At 41.1% G+C, this 25112-nt stretch overlaps 1 protein-coding gene across 19 annotated transcripts in view; it reads right to left on the reverse strand.

Annotated features, from left to right (window-relative positions):
• The window catches only part of MYT1L (myelin transcription factor 1 like), a 429027-nt gene that overhangs the window by 100464 nt on the left and 303451 nt on the right, over positions 1-25112 (reverse strand). For 11 of the 19 annotated variants that reach the window (XM_048497977.1, XM_048498045.1, XM_048497969.1 and 8 more), the window contains one exon: positions 6221-7195. The exons of 1 other annotated variant lie outside the window; for it this stretch is intronic. In XM_048497977.1, coding sequence (XP_048353934.1) covers positions 6221-7195 — 975 coding nt within the window. The remainder of the gene's footprint in view (positions 1-6220; positions 7196-25112) is intronic. 7 more of the 19 variants (XM_048498053.1, XM_048498011.1, XM_048498109.1 and 4 more) reach the window with 1 other exon arrangement.

The raw sequence follows: 25112 nt of genomic DNA on the forward strand, positions 1-25112 counted from the left end.
AACATTCAAAGGGAAAGTGTTTTCAATTCTGCGGCTTTCTTTTCATGAAACCTATGAAAATGTTTTCCTTATCTAATGAATATGTTCTGCCAAAAAAGTAATGGAATTTTTGCAGAAATTTCTCCTGAATTAGAACTGTAATTCTATATGCCATTTTCTAGGATGAGTTTTGATAAGGAAATATCCCTAAGCCTTCCTGTTTACACAATCAATTATCCTGGGATAATAAGACCAGAGCTAAATTCAAACTCTGACTTGCATACATATCCAAAGGAGAAATTTAGCAGGAGAGTTACAGTTAAGAAAAGTTGGAGCGGGAAGGTGATCCTGATGAGAGTGCATGCCAGGATGTCTTGAATTTGCTGCCACCTCATGTTGCTTGCTGACTCTTGTTCTTTCAACTACCCCTCAGCCTCCTGCTCCAAATCACTGGCAACATGGTCATAAGAGACTTTGGTGCAGCCAGAGGTGGAGCTACCAGGGGGCCGGGGTGTGTGCATTGCACCAGGAGCATGCCTGGGGAATGGAAAATCGCTTCCTGCCCCCACACTTACCTTATTGAAACAGTGCAGACTTGAGAAACGGCCTGTTCCCTTCAGGTTGAAAATGGCCTGGAAGGGAACTACATTTCCCAGGAGACCTTGCGAGCCCCAAGGTCTTATGGAAAGTGTAGTTCCCAGCAGACTGTTTTCAGCATGACGGGAACAGGCCGCTTTTCCAGGCTGAAGTAAGGTAAGTGTGGGGGGCAGGGCGCCACAGGGGGTGGGTGGAAAACACAGAGTGCATACTGGTCGCACTCTGGCCCAGCTACGCCTCTGGATGCAGCGCTGCTTTAGCTGAAGTTTTGTTGTGTGTTGGGAAAGAACTTGCTTTTAACTGAGTTGAACCTAACAAAGGCATGTCAGGAACTGGGAATGAGCGATGAAAAAGCACACTGGGGTGGGGTGGGGAAACTCTGGGCTCTAAAAAAGAAAAGTTCATGCTCACTGACATTAAAGGAGATTCCAACATCCCATATTAAGGAACGGATATGATTCCTGCCCTGTAGTTTTGCCATGCGAATCAAAGATTGAAGCCAAATGAAAGGGTCAGTTATGCTTAGGAAGTACAGGTGTCCATGGCTTACCTCTCCTTCTTCCCCAGATAAATGATTGTGTAAACAATATTGGGATTAAACTCTCAGGGCTGTTTCACAAATTGAGTGGCAGCAAAGCCAGATGTGCTACTAGCTGAACGCTCTCAATAGTCAATCTCATCTCCCTGATGAGCATCTCTTCAGGTATTGGTTCCAATCACGCTTTACAACTAATGCATGAAGTAGTGCTCAGGTGGTCAAGAATTCAGAGAAACATTATCACCTTTGAATAGCTGGTGAGGTTATCTCAGGATAAAGCATTACCTAAAGAAGCTTCTAAGTCAGCACTTCATCATGCATGTCATCCTTTACGCTGTTGCAAAGTTTTGAATTATTAAGACTAGTTTATATCCAGATCTCTAGCAAAGTGCATGCAAATGTAGATCATAAGATTCTGTCTATTATAAAATTAAAGACAACCGATCTCGACCATTCACATTCTAGAATTTATCCATATTGCAGCAGTGAAAAAAATCATTCATCAGCACCATGCATTTGAAGCTAAACCTGGTATTGTTTTGCTCCAGGACTAACACTGATTCCTTTCAGATTTTTGTTTGTCATGGTATCTTACATTGTTTGTTTTAATTCAACTAATTTATTTATTTCGCAGTTCAAAGCATGTAGAAAAGTATGACACTTGTCTTTTAGTAGGAAGAACACAGATAAAACCAAGAGCTTACATTCCAATATAGGGATTTCATAACTGTATTTAAAAATTAGCTTTTGCTAACATGTTTCTAATTAACAATACCTTTGCAATAAAACCGATCCATAGCTTACAATCATAGATAGAGGGCACTTTACATTTGAGGATGGCTCAAATGCCTGCTTCTTAGAGCCGGCTGGAAACAATAAGAGGAATATGGACAATTTGTTGGTTATGTTGCTCAAGAAGAGTTTGTGACAGTTTGTAGAGCCCACACTTCACATGGCTTTGTCACCATGAAATGAAAGAAGAGAAGAAGAAGAGTTTGGATTTATACCCCATCTTTCTGTCACACAAGGAGTCTCAAAAAAGGCTTACAAACTCCTTCCCTTCCTCTCCCCACAACAGATACCTTATGACGTAGGTGGGACTGAGAGAGTTCTGAAGAACGGTGTCTACCGCTAGATCACCCAGCAGGCTTCAGCAGGAGCGGGGAAACAAATCCAGTTCACCAGATAAGAGTCTGCCGCTCATGTTGTGAAGTGAGAAATCAAACCCGGGTTTCCAGATTAGAGTCCACCACTCTTAACCACTACATCACACTCGCTCTCATATGCTAAAACTTAAAGTGACTATCATGTACTCATGGTCATGTGTATTTGCTATAGGTTTCCACATCTTGTGGCCTACCAAATTCATATATGGAGTCAATCAATCAATATTTATTTATTACGGTCATAGACCAAAAGTCCCCAAGTATAAAATATAGGATCCACATTATACATTTCCAACATGTATGGAGTCTTACGAAGAGCACTTTCTGTATTCTGATTTTGCTGCCTGATTAGAGCAGCAAACACAGAATTAAAGAGCAGGTATCTACCGTAAGCAGATTCCATTACATAGCTGTGGGTTACCTTTGATTCAGTGGGCCACGAGTTGTACAGATTTTCTCAAGGTAAAACTGGATATATTTTAGCCTGAAGCCCCCTGAAATGGTTTATATCCAATTAGGATAAGGAGAGGGCTTCTGTATAGTAGATGCACTTCCTATCACTTGTGCTACTGTGTCTTGTACTTGAGAAGGATAACAGTGCATTTAACTTATAAGGCAACACAACTACTTAAACACGCTGTGGAGATGACCATAGCTCTTTTGAGCTGACATTCTGTATAAAATGAATGAATGTTGGTGAGCAAAACCGGATCGCAGTGGCAAGCACTGCTGCAATTGGCATGCATTAATCTGAGGCTCTGCAAAGAGCTTACATGCATTTAATTACAATAATGTTGTGGCTTCTAAAGCAGTCAGAAACTCTGAAAAAGCAGGCTTCCTGATATTTATTTTACGAATTTACATCACTTATACCTTGCTTTTCTCCCCAGCAGGGACTCAAAGCAGCTTACATGGTTCTTCTCTCTTTCATTTTATCCTGACAACAGCTCTGTGAGGTTGATTACATTGAATAGTTCTAGGTCACCCAACAAACTTCCATGGCAGAGTGGGGATGTGAATCTGGGTCCCCCAGATCCTATTCCAGTACACCACACTTGCTGTCCTGTTGATATATTACATGCAGAACTTCCAAAAAAACACACATAGGTTGAGGAAAGGGACTTTTGGCATAATTCATTCTTTAATCACGGTGATGCATTCATTAAAGGGGCAGAGTGTCCCCTGAAAAGGTCTTCATATCTATACACTTTGAGCTGAGGCAGAGCATTAAACTCGAGACCTCGGGGGAAAAAAAATCAGTGTTGGAGTTGAGAAAAAATGGCTGCCTCTACACCTCTAAAGTAAAACCCTTGCCCAGCACACTGTTGCTGTGCCTGCATAAAACCTTTTTGGACAAAGGACTCTGAAATATTACTTGTCAAAGAAGAGATCATTAGCATTGTATTTTGTTCATGCTATTTCGTACAGCAATATTCCAGGGCAACTAGATGTAAGTAGTTAACCCAACAGAATATTGATCTTTGTATTGCCATTAAAACAGATAATTTATTGAATAAATCCACCGAAATTGATAGCACTGAGTTGCTGCTAGCTGAACAACTGAAATATACAGGAGTCTGACTATTTACAACTTCAACATTTGAATAGTATTGCATACCAGAAGAGAAATTAGGTAGGTGAAGGTAGTCAGATATGCAGGCCAGGATCTTTAATTTCCACAAGACTATACAAATAACTTGATCTAGTTTTCTTGAAAAATATTGAAAGTGGGTTTTATATTGAAACTTAGATATTCAATTTAACATTATGAGTGTCTATAACCATTTTCTACTACTGCGAATGAAAGGTGTTCCCTTCTTCGCCAGTAACTCTGCTGTTATTATCACAACTGATTTAATGGGCAGCCGGGGGGGGGGGGGTCTGTCCATACCCTGTCTAACATGAAATAAGCCCGGGGGGGGGGGGGGTCTGTCCAAACAGAAGAGAAAAAGGAATTATTGTGCATTCTTTTTGATGCTCCTGCTTCCCTAGATTAAAGCAAGAGTATCTTCCCTAAGATGTGCACCAATCATATCTTACAGAGACATACCTTATAGCTGACATATTTGGGGGAACTATATATACTTGAAGATGAGTGATATAAAACTATAAACCTTTCATGCATTCCCTTTTAAAATTTATCTTTCAAAGTACAAAAGATATATGATTATTTTCCCCCACTTGCTCTGATAAAACAAGGAAGAGTTGTGAGCCCCAAAGTTTCAAATTACATCCAAACTTTTCCAGCTTTAGAGCCAGGAACCATTTGTGGCTCCTGTCATCTTCAGCTCTAAGTTGAAGGGTCCAAGGTCCAGAACTTTATTGCTGAACAAGCAACCTGGATTACAGCCTTTAACTGTTTAAAGATGTAAGAATTCTCTTGGTTTTGTTAAAAGCACTTATTTATATGATATCTCTAGTATATATAAAACTTAGTAGAAACATGCACATGGCAAACAGTGGGTTTTCCCTCTTCATACAATTTTATCGCTGGTTCACCTAATCCTATAGGATCTAAAAAAATCCCACACTTTCTATCATTTGTGATCCTGAACAATATACATATGACTGTTTTGTAGTCTGTATGCACACAGTATCCCCGTTGTTTGTGTGTAAATGTGAATATAAATATATATGGATAAACATAATGTGTAAAAAGGTACAATAGAAATTTACAGAATTCAGATGACTGGCAAAATTAACATAACATTCAGTCAACATGTTGCTGGTCACATTCATGATTTTTCTGTTCACATATTATGTTTGTCCATGAACCTAAGAGTGTTTGCGTGTACAGAGAATATACTGTGTAAACTGTGTCTATACCATTCACTCACATTGGGATATGCAACACTATGGAACATAGCCTTTGTGATGCGTGTGTAATTTGTGTGGAATAATTTGGCCTTTTCCTTGGTCTTATCAACTTGCTTAAAAATGCAGGAAAATATCCTGTAATGTTTTTAATCTCACAACTAACCTTTATATCCACGTTAATCAAGTTCGCAATCTAAAAACCTAGCATTATAATTTAATTTAGTGATGTTATGAGAAACCATGGCATCATCCATAACTAACTACATTGTTCACGCTTCCTAAGTAGTAGAGCTTTCTCAGCCTGTATTAAGGTAACTGCAATGAAAAGTATTCAGCAACTGTTAGGACAGTAAAAAACTTTGTAAGTGTGTATGTTCATAAACGTAGCATGTTTATATTTAAATGCAATACACCTATACATTTACATAAAACATTATTAAGATGATTCTCTGGGTTTCATTCTCTCTTATAAATTGGTTCACTGCTAAGAAAGCACTTTGAAACCAGTGAAGTGGAATGCTTATAAGAAAGAAATTGCTATTGATCTCAGCCCAGGCCAAAGCATGCCTTGCATAGCAAATAACTTCCATTACCTTACTATTTAAGATAATTAATGTGCAGTCGCTGCCCCTATCTAAAGTTATCGGTCATTCAGATACTGTTCAATTTCTATTAGCAAACTCTGCATTTTATATGGGGCAGGGTTCATCAATAATCACTATTTTGGTGATAATTTTATAAATCAGGATGCCACCCACACTATCCAATCTGTAAAATATGCATTTCCCTGGAGTCTGGTTAAGTGACCTGCACAAAGTTCCACCATTTAACTGAACTCATGTAGGATGCATTTCCTTTTGGTATTCAATCGTAACATGCCCCTCCCCTCCCCACCACACACCCCAAAAACAGTTTTAGCATTTCAGGGTAACATTTGTGCCTATCAATATGATCTCTTATTTACTTCGTTTCTCCTGATAAACTTTTCTACCTGAAAACAAAGAACATTCCTTTAAAATATTTTAAAGGTTCTGAAAAAGTTATGAACAATTTTTATTTCACAAATATAATTATATGCACTATTTGCTAACGCAATGCATCATACATTAGATAGAAATATTACCTTTACCATAATATGGCTTTTTGACATGGCCGTCACTGGATTTAGATTTCCTGTCATCTCCAGAAATCTGTCTTGGAGACTGCTCCTCATAGGATCTCATATTATCCCTCCTTCCAGCTTCCATTGCCATTTTTTCCCTCATGGCTTTTGCTCTTTCTGTTTCTAAAGCAATAGCTTTTTCAAGTAGCGTCAAGTTTCCTTTTGTCATATCAAACACCTCTTCAGATCTATCTGAAGTGATAGAGGTGGTGTCATCATCTCTCTCATGATACCCATCCTCTTTTGCACAGCTAGAAAAAGTTCTAGATCTGGGGCTTAACTGTTCTTCAAGCCTCATTAAGTTCATCATATCAGAATAGTTCCGATCGGGTGTCCGTCCTTGAAAATCATCATCTTGCCGAATGTGTTGGCGGGAATTCAAGTTTTGCTGTTGATTTCTTTCTTGCGGATTGGTCTCACTGAGCTTCCTGGCCAAATCAAAACATTGATTCCTCAAGCATTCCAAGCTACTGAGACATACCTCTTCATCGCTTTCTTCCACCATCTTTTCGGTAAGCCCATTGTTTGTAGGTTTTCCTAGCATTCCATAGTTCATATTCCTATTTTCTTGCTGCGACATATTGTCTGCATAATTTCCGTCGTTAACGTTTTCTGAAAGCACTACACCGTGTCCTTGTGCTAACAATTTGAGTGAGTCCACAGTTTCCCTAACAACATCACTGTCTAAATCTAAACTCAGCTCACTCTTGCGACCAACGTTTTCATTTTTGTCGCTATCATCTTCCAGGCTATTAGATGTATTGCTATTCATTTCTGATTCAGTCCTGGCTCTGTACGCTGCATCCTCTGCGATTTTGCCAAGATTTAACAATGACTTGGCCACCAGTTCATCGTAATTATCATACTCATCATTATTGTTATCGTCTTTTTCTGTGTCTTGCATTCGTGCATTGTGACAATTCATTTGATGATCTTCTGCATTAAAAAAGGAACAAAGAAAGAAAAATGGAAAAAGAAAAGAAAAAAAGTAGCTAGAATTGGAACTGTTGTTGCACTAGCATGAACAGAACACAAACTGCCTGTCCATTATTTTTTAGCATATAGTATCTTGACAAACTATAAAACCCATGCTAATTTAAATTTAAACTCTGGATATCGGGCCATTTTTATCCCTTGGTTACAGACCCATAACTCCCTTTGCTAATCTTCACAATGATTATTAATCGTAAGAAAAACACTTTCCTATAAATATATTTTACATAATTTGTAAATTCTTATAGTTCATGGTTTTCTTTTGTATTTATTGCTTTATAATAACTGTGTAATTCATGATATTTTATTTGTGTGGATCCCATGAGTGGCTCAAGTCCTACCATTCTAACACAGAACATAGAGCAGAAGATAGTGGAAGATATTTTTTTATAGAGATAGACACATCAAAAAGTTATAAACAGTAATAGTGTCAAATCCATGCAAATATCTTCTCCCCGTGGGCTGGGGAATATAGCAAAGAACCATGTTTCATGTAATCAGAGTCCTGGGTATTAATGTTCCAGTGCGTATCTCAATACATTTTGTTAAATTACAAGCATGTAACAGCATATACATGTGTTTTAATTAAACATTTTAACTGTATGCCTTGGTAAAGAAAATAGTTGTATACGGAACATCAGCTTGAAGTAATGCTGTACACTTAAGTAATGGACCCTTACCAATATTTAGCAAATACCACACATAAACAAGGGTAAAAATGATAAAGGTGCAATCATTAGGTTGTTACTGACCTACAGGGTGATATCACATCACAGTGTTTACTAGGCAGACTGAGACTATGTTTACAAGATGGTTTGGCATGGCCTTCCCCAACTGTCTACACTGTACCCCCAGCAAACTGAGTAATCATTTTACCAACTTCAGAAGGATGGAATGCTGAGTCAGCCTTGAGCCGGCTACATGAAATTGACTTCCGTCAGGACTGAACTCAAGTTGTGAGCAGAGTGCAATACTGCTGTTTACCACTTTGTACCACAGGACTCTTGAAACAAGGGTAGCATTTGCTAAATATTGTTAAGTGCGTATTACCTAACTGTACAGCATTTCCTCAAACTGATGTCCAGTCAATATGCCTGCCCCTATAATGACTGTACAACAAACAAGCTTATTCTCTGAAATATATGTTTCACTTCTTGATTTTCAGAGAACATTTATCTATAGAAAAGCCATTCCTCAATATTACATTATATGCTACAGTCACCAAGAAAAAAAGCCTAGGATGGACTATCCTGGTAAGAAGAAGCATGATCCTCATTGGCCAGTTCACAAGAATACAATGCCAATAGTAGTCCTGCCCCGCACATGCACATTATGTCATCCAGTGTATCCCTGACTCTTTTTCCACTGTATGACTGCTATTATATTGTTTACAGTGGAAAATAAAGCATAGTTGTTAAATACACTCTTTATTTGTTCTATTTATAGCCTGTCCTTTTCCATGAGGGCTTAAAGCAACTTTCACCATAAAATAACAAAATGATACAATATCCATACAATATTTCAAATAAAACCATGGCAATCTGATATAATTTCAAACAGGTGACGTTAAAATTTCAACAAGTCACAAACAGATACATTTCCTACATTCCATACAAAATAAGGAAAAGAAGAAGAAGAAAATGGTGGGAGGAGGGATGCCTGCTTGATGGAACACTGTTGCTTCCTCAATCATAGGCCTGGTGGAACAATTTTGTCTTACCGGTTTTGCGAAATGTTGTGAGATCTCGCACTGCCCAGATCTCATCTGACAGATAGTTCTACTAGGCTGGGGCCAGGGTTGAAAACACCTTGGCTCTGGTCAAGGACAGCCAGGCAGCCTTTGGGCCAGAGATCGTCAGCAAAGGTCTAGTTGTTCTGTATATGATACACTTGAGATGATCCAGTTTTAATTCCACATACCTGCTATGAAACTGCTTAAACTTAGCAAGGAACTCTCCAAGTGGATCAGCTTTCCAAGTGGTTTAAATCAAGAAATTAATAAAGTAGCAAAAACTTCTAATTGGTTTAGCTATAAGAATGGAAATTATAGTTTAAAAATTTCAAATATGATACTTGCGTCTGAGGCCAAAACTGAGAGGATGGGATGGGAGAGACAGATGATGACAGAGCGAGAATATTAGAGAGAGAGAGAGAAATGGAAAATTTAAGGAAACTTACAGTATGATATATTAGCCTTTGCTTATGTACATGTTTCTCAGATTAGTATTTTTGTACTGTTTACAGTCTGATGTATTGGAATAAACATTTGCACAGTGTGTCCTAAAGGCTATTTAATATGAAAGGCAAAATACTCCAATGGATCATTTGCTAAAATGTTTTAAAAGTAGGCTTTGAAGTGCTGAAAATAATTAAATTCTGCAAATACCAGAATAAGAAAGAAAATGCTGCATACTCCTTCAGACGTTTCCTCTTATCATTGTGTCAGAGGCTGAAGAAAAGATATAAGCTGAAGAAAAATTACAGGCTTGTGATCTAATACAAAATTATATTTTCAAAAGCTTAACTAATGTCTGTTCAGCTCCTAAATCCAGAACAGTGAATCCATATATGGAAAAGGACTTCCATATTCAGACCATATTGTTTTAAGTATGGGTTTGTCATTTGTCTCTACTATTATAGCACTGATTCTTTGCCAGGCAGAGGAAGAAACAGTATCCACTTTCAATTAAAAGGGTGAGGGAAGAACCAAGTGATAAAGTATTAGCTGGTTGTGGCTCTTGCACCATATACTTCCAAAAATATCATCCGTACTGTCTATCATGGGTGTTTTCCGCACGCCACAAGTACCCCGGGGTAGAACCAGGATCATACATACCAGGTTGTTTGTATCTTGGTTTCTACCTTTGCATGAAGGAATCGAGTTGAAGTTAATTTTGCACAAGTCCCCAGGTTTCTTTGTATTTACAATGCAATCGGGCAGGGGAGGAGTTTCCTTGATGGGTGCTCGCTTGACTCCCCCCGACCCTGCCACCACTCAACTGAGCCCAGGAGGGAGAGGAGGAGGAAAGCACTATCCTGCCCCTCCAGCGGGACAATGCCCAGCTCACTGTGTGCTGAATGGGGCAAACAGGGGCAGCAGCGAGACCCTGGACAGGCGCATGGGCAGGGAGAGCAGGCAGTGAGGCGGGAAAAATAAACCAGTCCTTCTCCCACGGTGTTTGCATGGCAGTGGGATCAGCGCAGGATATTTTAAAAGAACTGCCAATTTTGATAAGGGAAATCTCGGGGGGTGGGCTCAGTTTAAGACAGGAAACCATGCAAAAATCATGCGCAGACCAGAATATTTCACCTCCCCATCCCAGGATATTTGGACCATGTGGAAAACGCCATGTTTTTATCTCCCTCTGGGAATAGTTCTTCTCCATACTGCATTTCCCCAAAAATAAGACACACCCGAAAATAAGCCCTATCATGATTTTTTCAGGATTTTTGGAGGAAGCTTAAAATATAAGCCCTACTCCAAAAATAAGCCCTATGGGTAGTTACAGATCAGGATGGTGTGATCCAGCAGGGTGTTCCCTGCCAATGAGGATGCAGCTTGCCTCACATGTGACAGGGAAGCAACAGGGCTGCTGAGAGTCCACCTTAATGAATTGTGAAGGTACCTTATGCATCTTTTGGTGCAAAAATTAATATCAGACCCTGTCTTATTTTTGGGGAAACGCGGTAGTATCCTAACATCAAGTGAGGTAGATTAGGTTAGACAAGGCAGTGTTTGTATATAACTGGTGCAAGATCACTCAATGAATGTCTAGTTCCAAAGAAGTGGTCAGTAATGTCTGCTTAGTATTGACTGTATCTGCAAGGATTGAGATGTTTAGCATGAGCAAATTAGCCCAGATGCAACCTGGATTATGGCCCATGTAAAGATCTAGCAGAGTACTAGAAATCTTCAATAAAGTCATACATTCACAAACATATCAAAATGGTCATTAATTACAATGAATGCTACATAGCCTTTGGATTCTACAGTTTGAAAACATATTCAAAAATTAGGCTCATGTAAAATGGGAAGAATATGTGATGCTTTTCTGCATGCATATGGAAAGAAAACACAGCTATATGCATGGAAACAAGTAAACTCCTTTTTGAGATTTGGTGAAGTTGGGTGAAACCTGTGGCTATAATACTATTTTATCATTCTATACACTTCATCTCTCTTGTCATCTCAACCTTAAAGAGAGGGGGAAACTGGTGGAAAACAGAAAGTGTGAAGTGAAAATTTGAAATAAGGGAAAGGGGAATAAATTATTTGAATCAACCTTCAGTACTCTTGTTATTTCCTCTCTAACTAGCTTCCTTTTCAAAAAGTACAACTGTAGCCACAGAAAATATTTATTTTCTTTGAAGTCTCTCCAGCTTCCTTATCAAAAGAATCTCAATCAGGTCTGTTCAAGATGGCACCCTTCATGCTTCAGCCATGATGTCATGATTTCTCTCATATCAAAATCTTTTACGTCTTTCATTAATCATGATAGCCACACATATAATTTTAAAGAATCTGATCTGCAGAGGTAGCTTTTTATTGAAAAACAGATACTGCTGTTGCAAATTGTGACAAAAATGCAAGGTTGACGAATCATAAATGTTTTTTTAAGGGTCCACATCATGTGACACAAGGAGCTTTACTTGTTGGAAAGAACAAATGTGTGCAAAGAAGCCAAGGATTAGTTGTTAATTGCCAGGGTGCCAAAAGGATGCTGAGACTCAGCCTTGCCAATATCATACTTTGTTTGCTAAGACATGGAGATTTCCTTTTCATTGATTGGTTTCTGGCTGCTGGGAAACCAATGTTTGCAATATTAAGAATTAGGAAGGGGGAAAATGACTTTTCTGTCTGTAAATACATAATAAATGACTGACATACTTCAAAAACATTATAACAGATATATCCTTTTCGTTGACTATCACAGAGCCAGCTGCATTGTACTTTTCAGGAGAGATATCAGGAATATTATACATTATTTTTTGAGGAAATTCCCTACTAACAGGCAGTGCAATCGGGGAAGGGGGTAGCTGTGCTGCAGCCGGGGATGGCAGAGCCTTGGTACAGCAGTGCTGCCTCCTAAGAGGCTAGCTGCACCACAGCCAGCAAGCTGACAGCAATGCTGCACCTTGCCCCATGAAAGTGGCCTTTGCTGTACAATGGGCTGCACCACTGATTTTGCTGGAATAAGTTCAAGCTGGCAAATGGGTGCATTCTTGGGCTAAAAGGGCTCAGAAAACTGACAAAAGCTGCCTTCACCCCCAGGAATGCCCCTTCAGCACTAGTGCAGGCTCCTACGTTGGAGGAGTGCTGCTGCTGTGGCTTCACTGGGACCCAGACATTGTGCTGATGCCCAGGCATTGCACTGCTCTGGCATCAGGCACTGCACTGATCTGTAGCTACCCAACATCATAAGTACCCCAGCCAGAGGGGTATCTGCCCAGTTCCTCTGCCGAAAACAGGTACCCCATGTCACCGGGAGATTCCCATCTGGTCCCGTGGGGGGCGCAAAATTGCCCAGTGAGTCTTCCTGTGGCGCTTCCAGCAGCGCCCTCCGCCGCCACCACGGCACCTCCAGAAGCGGCTGCTTCCCTCCTTTCCAAACTGCTCGAAAGGAAGAGAGACACTGCGGGCGCTGCTGGAGCTCCAACAGCGGCTACTTCCCTCCTTTCCGAGCAGCTCGGAGGGAAGAGAAATGGCGCAGTGCACCGTGCAGAGACGGGGAAAGATGGGTGCTGCTTGGCAGGGAAGAGGGATTGGCCACTGTGCAGTCGGCTTCTCTTCCCTGCCCAGGCAGCAGCCCCGGCGCAAGAGAACCCCCACCCTTGCCATCTCAGGTAAGTGGGGCTTGGGAGGAATGGGTGGGGGAGGGGTTCCATGCTGCGTGGGGGGCGGGGTACCAAGCCACGGGTGGGAGGGCGCCTGGAGGAGGTTTTGCTTGGGTGCTATCTGGGCCCCATATACCTCTGGCCTCTGCACTGGCATAAAAGTTCCTTATGTTAGCACAAGTGGCATTTATGACTGGGGTCACACCACCTTCTTAGCTGTCCCCCCCTCCCCTGTCTCCTTTGGATTGCACTATAAATCATATTTTAAGCCACAGTCTAATTGATTTACACAGTCTTCATTTTGCAAATGCTATCCGAGGTTTACTTACTGCCAGACTACCCATATATGTCCATGATATCTATGATAAATATTCACAAATATTGTATCGCTACTGATATGAGACTATACGTCCCCCCAATAATGTCTTATTAAAACTCTTTTCTACCATTGAAATTCTTTCCAGAGAGCTAACAAACTAAATTGGTAGAAACTTCTCTTTACACAAAACTCAACCATGGTGTAATCCCCTCTTCCCCCAAAAAACCTTTTTTGTACACTTGGACATATTACTTTAGGTGAACTTTCGGTGATGATGCTAGTTAATATCATTAATTCAGTTATGCTTCTGCCAAAAACAGGTCTGAGTATGTGTCTTGGTACATCCTTAAGATAACCAGTACTACTCTAATTCTAGCTGCACTGATGTGCTCCCATTTCCTTAATAAGAAAAATGCCACATTAGCTTTAGGAGTAGTGAATAAAATTTGTGACATGTTGACATTGTCTGAATGAAGCTGATATCCATATTCAATACATTCAGAGCAGGGTTTGTGTGAATCCTAACATCTTGAACAGTAATACTGCAACCCGGTGGGGTGGGGGTGGGATGTGTGCAAAACCACTGCGAAAGTGGTGTGACCTTATTTATTAATTTTATCTACCGCCCCTCCCCCAAAGGGCTCTGAGTGGTGCACAACATAATAACAAAAAAACAAGTGGAGCACTTAAGCAATTACAAATATAAATAATATAGGCTCCATTAACCATAAATTAAAACCCCATTAAAATACAGTGATACAAAATTAGCGGCGTCCAACATTAAAACCCTCGTAAAAACCCTCCCCAGAGGGCCCCATAGGTGTTAAGGGACCCAAGATGTAAAGGAGAACAAGAAGGGGGCATCAGCCTAAATGCCGTCAGCATAAATGCCCCACGGGCACTGGGGAACTTACACTGGGGCTGGGGAGCCATACAGCAGAGCAACACCTTAGCAGCAGTACTCTTCTGACACAGGAGCTGGTGTTGAAATGGGTATTCCCATAGCTGGCTTCAGTTGGCTTTCTCAGCACTTTTTGACCTGAGAACACCCCCACTTGCAGGTGCAGATTTATGCTGGTAAGATCAGTGGTGCAGCTTATAGAGCTGCATAGGCCACTTTCATGGGGAGAGGGGCAGCGTCACTTTTGGCTTGCTATCTTTGGTGCAGCAAGCCTCTTTGGAGGCAGTGCCATTTTGACTGTGGTGCAACTACTCCCCCACAGCATGACACTGTAATACTGTAGGAGCATACTAAACAATGAACTGTGTTTTAACCACCTGTAAAAGCTGGTTTGAAACAGGAAATATTCTTGACAACATTCCTACCATATTTTAAAAACTCCAATCTGCATTGCTGCATGCACTGAATTAACAACAGGATGCAATCTATAATAGCTATTAATATGTAAGGTAACAATGTCAGAGTAATTTAATACAACTCCCCCACCAAACCTTCAAGATTCTCGGAACACTGTACAAATACAACTAAGCCTCAAAATGCTCCTGAGAAGAATGTATTTTTATTTCATATCAGCATAAGAATCTATCGTAGTGACCTTTTGGGAGACACAGTACCATCCTAAGCAATTTACATTTTTTAAAAGTCCATTTAAATCAATGAGCTTAAATTCGTGTAGCTGTGCTTAAGATGGCACTGCTAACTCACCAGGTTGCACCATAACAATAATGTTGAACACGTACTCTTTTACCATTTATTTTGTTTTTCAAGCAAAATATACAAAGGTATATTTTTGCGTCGATGTGACGCTACTTCAGTTTCAGCAGCGGCTATCCTTCTTATAGCACAAGTTTGGCAGCCAAAAATGTCTTTCATCTGGAATGCACCTGGATTGATTTTGGCAGTGGGGCAGAAACCTCTGTGTGTCAGAGAAAAATGTACACTGGCCTTTTAAAGCTGATCACCATATTTTTGTTTCAAATGACAGTCTGTGGGCCAACTGTTCATGGACCCCAGAATTTCATACCCGACTCACCCAAGGGTTTTCCACTGTCTCTTATCACAAAGTATATCTTCCACAGGTGCATAAAGATTTTTCCTTTGCACAAAACAAAAAACAAAACTGTGCCAAAATAAATAGGTTGAAGTTTGACCTTTGTGAATATGAATTGATGGATTTACATACCATTTCAGCCAGTTTTACTTTTCTGCCACTGTTTCATTCCTAGTATAAAATGGCACATTTACAGTCTGATATTTATACACACACGCACATTCATTCTGCAAAACATTTGGAAAACCTACACCCAGCTTAACCTCCCCTCCTCCCACCCCCAAGAGAACTGCTGTCATCTGTCCCTTGTACATCTACACCAGTGGTTCCAAAACTGTTTTGGGCTGTTTGCACCCTTGGCTCCCAGGTCCATTCCCACTGTCCCCCATACATATGAACACACACTTCCTTCTTAGTATTAGATCTGTTGCATATTCAGAACAGCTTCTAACACTGTAAACAAACATATATATTTCACAAATAGAACATGACCTAGTAACAGCAAACCAATTTATTGAGATGTTTTAGCAATAGGAAAGGTTATGTTTGCATCTCACCCATTTTGTCTTCACAGTTTTAATGGGATGGACGTGCTTGGTGCAGGGATATCTGCTTCTCAACATCTGGTTGCAAGGCACTGAGAAGATCTCCGGATTTAGTAATTTTCAGCCTGTTCCTCTGCTTGGAAAGAAGCTGGGTGACAGCTCTGAAACCCTGCTCAACTAAATATGATGTTGGGAAGTACATCTTGACTTTGTCCCATAGTGCAGGGTAGCCGTCAGGAAGGTCTTTCTGAGAGAACCATGTAAACAGGGCACAGAAACTGAGCAATAAAAAATGCCATTGCTGGCTCTTTGCTTTGGCTTCTCCCTGCCCACCCCCTGGGGTTACACAGTGTGGACAGTGCTGTCGCGAAAAAAATCTTACCTTCTGAAGCAGTGACGGGGCTCTTTGCCTTGGCTCCTCCTACCCCAAGGGCTACACAGCAAGAACATAAGAACAAACCTGCTGGATCAGACCAGAGTCCATCTAGTCCAGCACTCTGCTACTTGCAGTGGCCCACCAGATGCCTTTGGGAGCTCACATGCAGAATGTGAAAGCAGTGGCCTTCTGCTGCTGTTGCCCCCGAGCAACTGGTCTGCTAAGGCATTTGCAATCTCAGATCAATGAGGATCAAGATTGGTCCAAGGAGACTGATCCTTTTCCTTTAAAACTCACCAGTCACCAGGATGGAAAGACAAAAACTTTTTTCCCACCAGCTGGCCCAGGAATCCCTGCACCACCCCACCTACCATCCCAAAATTCCTCATTTGATATTTCCACCTCCCCCAGGGGGTGGTACTGCACACTTCGGGAATCCCTAATCTAGACAAAAACCTTTACTTTTGAAGCCCTGGTTCTCAATCTCCCCTACCAAACCACATTTTTCTTGCTTAATATCCTACCGCTTATCCTCCATCAATTTGAAATGCCTTGATTAAACTCAATTTCTCCTCCTTCTGGCATGATTGTTTCTTGCCTCCTCTTAATTCTCTGCACTGCTTTTATGTCACTTTCATGAACTTCAAGCTCCTTATCCTTACACTGAAGGCTCTCCACCTCTCTGCTCCCAACGCTTCTCTCATCTCTTCTTACCCCCTTTCTTGCACTCTGTTCTTGCCTTTATGCCTGCAATGCGCTTAGGATAGTTTTAGTTAATCTAATCACGCCAGCATTTCCTTAGCAGCATTCTTCTTCAAAAAAATACTTCTTTCTCAAGCCTTTCCTGGACCACACAGTGTTGGCTGTTCTCTAATTTCTCATCTCACACTTATCACTCCATCAAGTTTCTGTTCACCTTTGTCTTGGCCATCTCTTTACACCTTCACTTTTTAGTTACTCCCCTCCTTCACTTTGAACCTCACAATGATATCATTTCTCTGTTCTCACCACAGATTTTTATGCACCCCATCTTTGTTAGCTCTTTTTTCCCTCAATCACACAAGTGTATTGGCAAATGTGACTGTTAACCTTGTCTTTTCTCCCCTCTCCACTACATAGCAATCCTTACATTCTGTCTTTACCCACACTGGTTTTTTTCTCTGCCACACAAGCCTTTTCAGTACCAACTTTTTTTGTGCAATACAGAAACCTTGAACTATGGGCCCTATGGTATATGTACAGTGTTATGAGAAAATAATAAGCTGTGGTACCACAATACGATAAGTTATTCTTATTTTTAAACAAACGCATGATTTCTTCCATCCATGCTGCCCTCATATGCCACCCAAACTGTAGTTAAATAGTTGTGTTCTGCCACAATAATTACTTGATTCAAACAATAACTACCATCCAAAAATAAACTGATGATGCGCAGAAGCCATTCCAGACTGCAGGTATGGACAACACCAGGCAAGCTACATCCTCAACAGGAAGCAAACGCACCAAAGTACCCAACTATATGAACCTTCAGATGAGAATAAATCAAACCTGGTCCATTCCTAACAAAAAAAATGTAAACCCCCCCCCCCCTTTTTGCAGTTTTTTTGGTTCTTTTTTTTTAGTTCAACTTTATGAAGAATTTAAAGACAATGGGTATTTTATATTGCCAATAATATTGTTTGTTGAGGACAGTTTTGAATCTGTCCTCAATCTGTTGAGGACAGTTTTGAATTACCCATGTTTGAGAGCCAGTTGACACAGCTCTTTTTATCTATTGTGGCTAAATCGATTGTGGGTTTTTAGTGTGAAATAATTATCCCACGTGTATTTTCATGTATCCCTATAACGCTATACCATCTATAAAGGCAAATTTCTCCCCTATTTTGCAACACCTCAGCAAAAAGAGTGGACATACTTTTTCTTAGAAGCCGCTGTTGTCATTCCAAGTTGTACTTTAATTGCTCAACCTTGAATTGTACAAATAAAATAATACAATTATTTAGCTAAACATTCTGTAATCAGTTATGCAATCTAAAAGTAGTAGGCATTAGTTCATTGTTTGTACCAATTTCTTTTACATTTCTCTACGTCTCTAGTTTTCACGCTTGGGGGAAATGGAGAATCATTTTATGTCAGCAGGGAAACTGGATAAAAGCTATATCCAAATATCAGAATGCTACTGTGTTTTACCCCACAAACTCACAGAACAGGATACATGAACTCTGTGCATATATTATCAACCAGTGTGGACAAAACATCCTACAGATCTGGACTGCTCAGAATCAGAAGATGTTTAAACATCCCTGAGCAAGAACCTCCTGGGAGGGTCCTAATAGATTTTTCATTTCTACTAGATAATTCAGTTCTACTAAATAATTGTTTCATTTCTACTAGAAGATCCCTTCACAATTTTTGACCACGTTCTACCATGTCATTGTTCAAAGTGTTCTTAATCTTCATGTGCTAATGAGTGCTAATTAATCTTCATGTGCTAATAGGTGACAATGAATGACTACCCAGATAAATGTGTATGTAGTTTTCCCTTCAACCGATCAATCATTAGTGACAAATGAAGCTTCTCAGGATCCTAGTCCTTGCTGATGTTCACATGTCAAGAGCAGACAGGGAGATGATTTTCACAGTTAATGATCCACTGGTGTGCAATTCTTTTCTCTTGGAGCTTACAAAAGCGCGAGCCAAAACTGTTGATTGGTACGGGTTATGGCATTGACAGAGGAAAACATTTGGCATGTTTTTATTTATGTTGAGTTGGTAATGACATTTCTGCACATTTAAACAATATTGTCATCTGCCAGCATATCTTGACGATGAGGCAGACTATACATTCAGGGTTTTTTTAAAAAAAACTGATAGCAAAACTGATAAGAGTGATAACTAAGGTCAATGAAAATCAGCTTACTTTTGTGTTTTTCAGAACCTGGTGATATATGACTTAGGCTCCTCCTTAGTCACAGACAGTACACATGTAGCAATCTTCAGATCTTGATCATGTATTTTGATATAGAGGAAAGGTTCCTCCTCCTTTTGGTATTGTAAATCAACCCATTTTCCACCCCAGATTCCAAAGTTCTCCTACCTGTGTTACCCCCCCTGAAACAAGATGAAAATCTGATCAGTGATAACTCATGAAAGGTTACAGTATAATCATGCTTAGTTTGATTCTGGTGGGTTTTCCGGGCTGCGTGACTGTGGTAGGGTACAAGATGCCAGCCACAGATGCAGGCAAAACGTTAGGAACAAGATCCACCAGACCACGGCCACACAGCCCGGAAAACCCACCAAAACCAGTTGAATCCGGCTGTGAAAGCCTTCGAACCAGTTGAATCCAGCTGTGAAAGCCTAGTTTGCCTTATGGCTTGTATGGTGACTTGAATTAATGAAATAAAGCCCTCATAAACACTCTGTTTAATTGTGGACATCAGAAAGCCCATGGATAACAGCAGTCTTTTGAAAATTATTTTATATTGCCTCCTTTGAAGAAGGGTTTCTAAAAAGGGTTTTGAGAAATAATTAAAGGTGTGTCACTAAGAGTGATAATCAAGGGTATAATATTTAAGGGATAACTCAATGGCTAACTGACCAATCAACTTCCAATGATCTTTTATGATAATTATTACGATGGCTCGGAACCTATAGGACATTTTCGTTGACAGAAGGGATTTCTGTCAGCAGGGCAGCTCCTTGCTCTCTCACCCTTTTTCTGCTGCCTAAAATTCCTTTTGAAATGCAAGTCTGAGGTCAGAGGAGACTCTCAGGAACAGCATGAGGATAGAATCTGAGGTCTGTAGTGGGAAGGGTGAATCAGTAAATATTCCACTTACCGTTCATGGAATTAATTTGTGAGATCCAACCCATGATCACATTTTTATCCTTCTCTTCAACCAAGAAATGCAGATCAGCATCCATAGTTTTCTCCTTTCCTCACTTTAGCCTTATCTTATAAAACAGGCTAGGCTGAGATTGAGGGACTGGCACAAGGTGACCCAACAGGATTAGTGACTAAGTGGAGATTCGAACCCCAGTCCTAGTGTTAAACTAACCTTTTCACCACACTGGCTCAATGAGATTTAATTTCAGCCCTATGTTCTCACTGTGGCTTTCTATGCTAAGTAAGTTTCTGCCTTCCCAGTCTAATTGAAAGTAACAGATTGTCAGTAGAGTCCAAAAGGCCTGTTCATTCATAGATGATAACTATCTAGATTTTTTTTCCTGTTGATAGTGCTTATCATCTATAATACATTCTTCTCTAGTCAGTCACAGACCTACAGCATATATTATTTATCTGCCCATCATATGTCATTTGCAAATTAACGGCTGATCTTAAAAGTTATTCCACAAACACACAAGAAGCAGGGATAGTGCACACTAACAGCTAGGTTCACTTAACATCATGTAACACGATATTTCACAGAAACTGTTTCTGGAATTTAAGCTGGTGCTACAAGCAGATATTTTGAAACAAATGTTTAAGATCATATAGACCAGTGGTAGCGAACCTATGACATGGGTGCCAGAGGTGGCACTCAGAGCCCTCTCTGTGGGCACACGCAAACAGAGTCGCCCCCCTCCCCCACACATCTAGGCTGGCCTGGGTCACTGGGCTCGATTATTAGCATTAAACCTAAGGCCTAGTTTTGAGGAAGCAGTGTAGGTAACCCTGTTAAGCGCTGTTAAACCCCACTGATTTTCATGCAAAGAACTAAAGCACGATCCTTTACCTGCTATCAATGGGGCTTGCTTCTGAGTAAACCCTCCTAGGGTCGTGATTCACCCATTGGAAGAGTTGCATGGTTGCTTCAAAGCAAAGGCACCTACTACCACCAAGCTTACTCCCGAGTAACGCACGCCTCGGAGCCAACCATTTTTTCTAAACTAAAGCCTCAGTATTCAGATTAAATTTCCGTGTTGGCACTTTGCAATAAATAAGTGGGTTTTGGGTTGCAATTTGGGCACTTGGTCTCGAAAAGGTTCGCCATCACTGATATAGGCTTTGATATAAAATCAAACCAGAGTGGAGAAGATACCACCCAGAAAAATTAGACACATTTAAATCCTGTTAAAATAGTTGGAAAAAGTTAAATCCTATGCAGTATTTTGAAGTGCTTCTGAATTCTTGACTTCCATCCAAAGGCCTGCAGAAGATTACAGACTCACACACATGTAACGTCTAGAGGCAACCTAAGCTTGTCACAATTTCTCTGTGTCCTCAGATTGAAAGTAGCAAACAGGCCCATTTTTTCACCTGAGATTTTTCACTTGATTTTTTTTCTCTTTATGATATGTAAATGCAATATATTTTTGCACACTTACAAACATGCAATGGATTAAATATTCATTTGGGTATAGTTAACTGAAAGGCCCAAACATTAGATCTCAGAATTTAATCAGGGTCGGTTCTGATTAACGTTCTGATGGGAGACCACCGGAGAATTCTGCAGTCACTATGCAGAGGAAAGGCAATGGCTCACCCCCTCTGTAAGTCTCTTGGCTTGAAAACCCTATGGGGTCGCTGTAGATCAGCTTCAATTTGAAGGCACTTTACACACATACATGGTTATACTTGGCTGTATCCTCATTACTTCCAATCTCTGTGCTCTCTACTATATGACCTACTTACTTGCCAACATAACTAATTCATCTCCTTGAATGAGTTTTCTCTGTCCACTTGTATTTGCTGTTGTACTGTGTTTCCTTTTTTCCTAAAAGCAATTTATTAAGCCTGAATGTTTTCTAACGTTCAGGTAAATTGTGGATATTGTTTCACTAACACCTTATCTGCTCTTTGATGCACAGATAGAACTCCTGCAAGAAGTATACTCTGCTAAGCCTGATCATCTTCTTAAAACATGTACTGTAATGATTTCAAATTACATATTTTAAAAAGAAAAGTTTATGTATGTCACTCCCTGGTAGACTAATTCCTCTCCTATGAATGTATGCAAGAGTTTGTGGCATTTGCTTTGCTGAATACAACAGATATACACATAGTCTGCAAATATATCATGACCATGGCATAAGCTGCTTAAATCAGACTATCATGCATGTGGCTGGAATGGAACTTGGAAGAGTTACAGCCAGGTAGCATTTAGTACCCAGAACACAATAATCCACTTCGATCAACCTCATTTACTTCGGGATAGAAGGAAAGCAAACATTTTACCTCTTTTCCTCAGAGCAAGTCTACAATCAGGCTAAGGACACATTAGGAAAGCAAGTAATCATAAAGAGACACTTTAGGCTTTGAGGTGAGAAAAAGTACCTCTGCAGGATTTTCCCACCCCATGTTTTCTGGATGCAATAAATGTATTTTGTACATTTGGGTTTGTATCCAAGTCTGTACGTTGCATGTAATTTTTAAAAATTCTATTTCCCAGTTCTGCATATTATGCTGATGATATTAATGCAAAAAACCTTGCTATCAAAATTCTGCAGCAATGCTTATTGGTGGACATGATTACAGGGTTAACAGTGTGGAATCAGTATAAAGTGTCATGGTCTTGAGAAATGTACTAGAAAAGCCATCTGCTTGGCAGAGCCTCATCCCAATTTTCTCCCTCTTCAGTACTCTTCTCACATCTCCACATTAGTAGGCTTAGTAGGAGGCATGTATGGAGCGCATACAGGGCTGTTAGAGGTAAGCAAAATATCTGGGATACATGATGTTGCCTTTGCCTTAGGCTGTGAGACTATTGGTTTGCCAAGGTCAATATTGCTTACTCTGACTGGAACCAACTCTCCAGAGTCCCAGGCTCAACTATTTCACATCACTTGATCCCTTAACTCAGGGGTCTGCAACCTGCGGCTCTTTCAGCCTTATACTGTGGCTCCACATGGCCTGGAGGTCGGAGGGTAGCATGGGCATGTCCCTTCCAGAGCAATGCTGGAAGGAAAGGTGAGTGGAAGGGCCGAACCGGATGCGGCTCTGTGCATGAGGGTGCCACTTTTCATGTTTCCTCCACTCACCTCTCCTTCTGGAGGGCCACACCCACACTGCCCTCTGACCCGTGGAGGTCAGAGGGTAGCATGGGCATGTCCCTCCAGAGCAGCCACCATCCCCCCCTCTGCCATCCCCACAGCCGCCATCCCCCCTCTGCCCCATGGAGCAGGCGGCTGCCTGCTCAATCAGGCAGAGGGGGTTTCCCTGCCTGGTGCCCGCATAGCGAGAGGCAGCAGCACTGGGCAGGCTGTGGCCGCCATCCCCCCTCTGCCCCATGGAGCAGGCAGAGGGGTTTTTCCTGCCTGGCACCTCCGCCTCCCAGCGCTGGAAGGAAAGGTGAGTGGAGGGGCCGAACCAGAGGCGGCTTCGTGCGGAGCCACCTCTCAGGCTCGATAGACCTTTGGGGCCGTGGAAAACAGGTCCAAATGGCTCTTTGGGTGGTAAAGGTTGCTGCCTAACCTGCCTTAGCTGCTGATACCAGGAACTGAGCCTGGGACCTGCAATACACAAAGCAGATGCTCTGGCATTGACCCACAGTGCCTCCCCTGGTTTGTTAGCATTGATGACTGGCTAATGTTGGGCACTGTTGGTTGATATATAACCTGGTACATTCAGTTTAGATTGCTATAATGCACTTTACAGGGGGCTGCCATTGAAAACGGTCTGGACGGCAGCGGGTGGGGGGTGGGCAGGAGCCTCCTGGGTGGCCCCCACAGGCGTGCGCCTGGCATCATGGGTAGCCCCATGTCTCTATAGGCGATACGTCACTGGCCAAGTCATCTCTTGCTTGGCTTTGTGGAGCTCAGGAGGCATCTTATGTTTCCCATCCGACTGTTAAGCTCTCAGGTCAGTTTCCTCTTCAGCTTGAATCTGACATTTTGTGCGCTGCTGAAGGGATGCTCTGCAGGCTCCAGTCCTGGGCACCTTTTCAGCCCAAAGAATACATAGATGTACTCAGCTTATCCTGCTGATCCCAGTAATATACATTTTTCAATTAAATTTTTTTTCGATGAGGTGTCTGCAAAGAAACGCAGACATGAATATGATAATCTTAGCTGCTCAGAGAACTAGTCCACTACCCATTGATGCTTCTCAATGGGCAATAGACCAGTTCTCCAAGCGGCTAAGATTCTTGTATTCATGTCTGCATCTCTTCGCAGACACCTCATCAAAAATTTAAAAAATGGAAAACTAATATTGCTGGAATTGGTGGGACAAGCTGAGTACAACTATGTACTCTTTGGGGCGAAAAGGTTCCCAGGATTGGAGCTTGCAGAGCAAATGTGGTGCTGGGACAACCTTCTCCCTTGCAGCAGGAATAAATAATGTATTGCCCTGCTGCCAAAGCATGCAGCTAAATTATGGCTATGTCAAATCCATTGTTTCTGCCTAGTTATTAATAGGAAAGACAAAAAACAACAACAAAGCACTGGGCATAGGGATGTACCTTTTCTCATTTACACCCCAATACTGGTGATTATCACGGGGGTAGGGATGTGATGCATAGAAAATGTTCACTTTATTACATGATGTTCTAAATTCACCTGTTATTAACGGTAGAAACAAAAAAGCTACAAAAATACATCCGACTCAAAAAGAGGGTAACTTGAAATAAACAAGAAAACGATAAATTATCAAGCACAATGTATGATAAACTTCAGAGCAATTCTTTTTTCCAGCTTTCATAATATCTTACCAAAGTTGCTACTCAGTTGGTCGTTGTGGGTTTCCCTGGTTGTGTGGCCGTGGTCTGGTGGATCTTGTTCCTAATGTTTTGCCTGCCTCTGTGGCTGGCATCTTCAGAGGTGCTTCAGA

This window comes from Sphaerodactylus townsendi, linkage group LG01, assembly GCF_021028975.2.
Source record: "Sphaerodactylus townsendi isolate TG3544 linkage group LG01, MPM_Stown_v2.3, whole genome shotgun sequence".
NCBI lineage: Eukaryota > Metazoa > Chordata > Lepidosauria > Squamata > Sphaerodactylidae > Sphaerodactylus > Sphaerodactylus townsendi.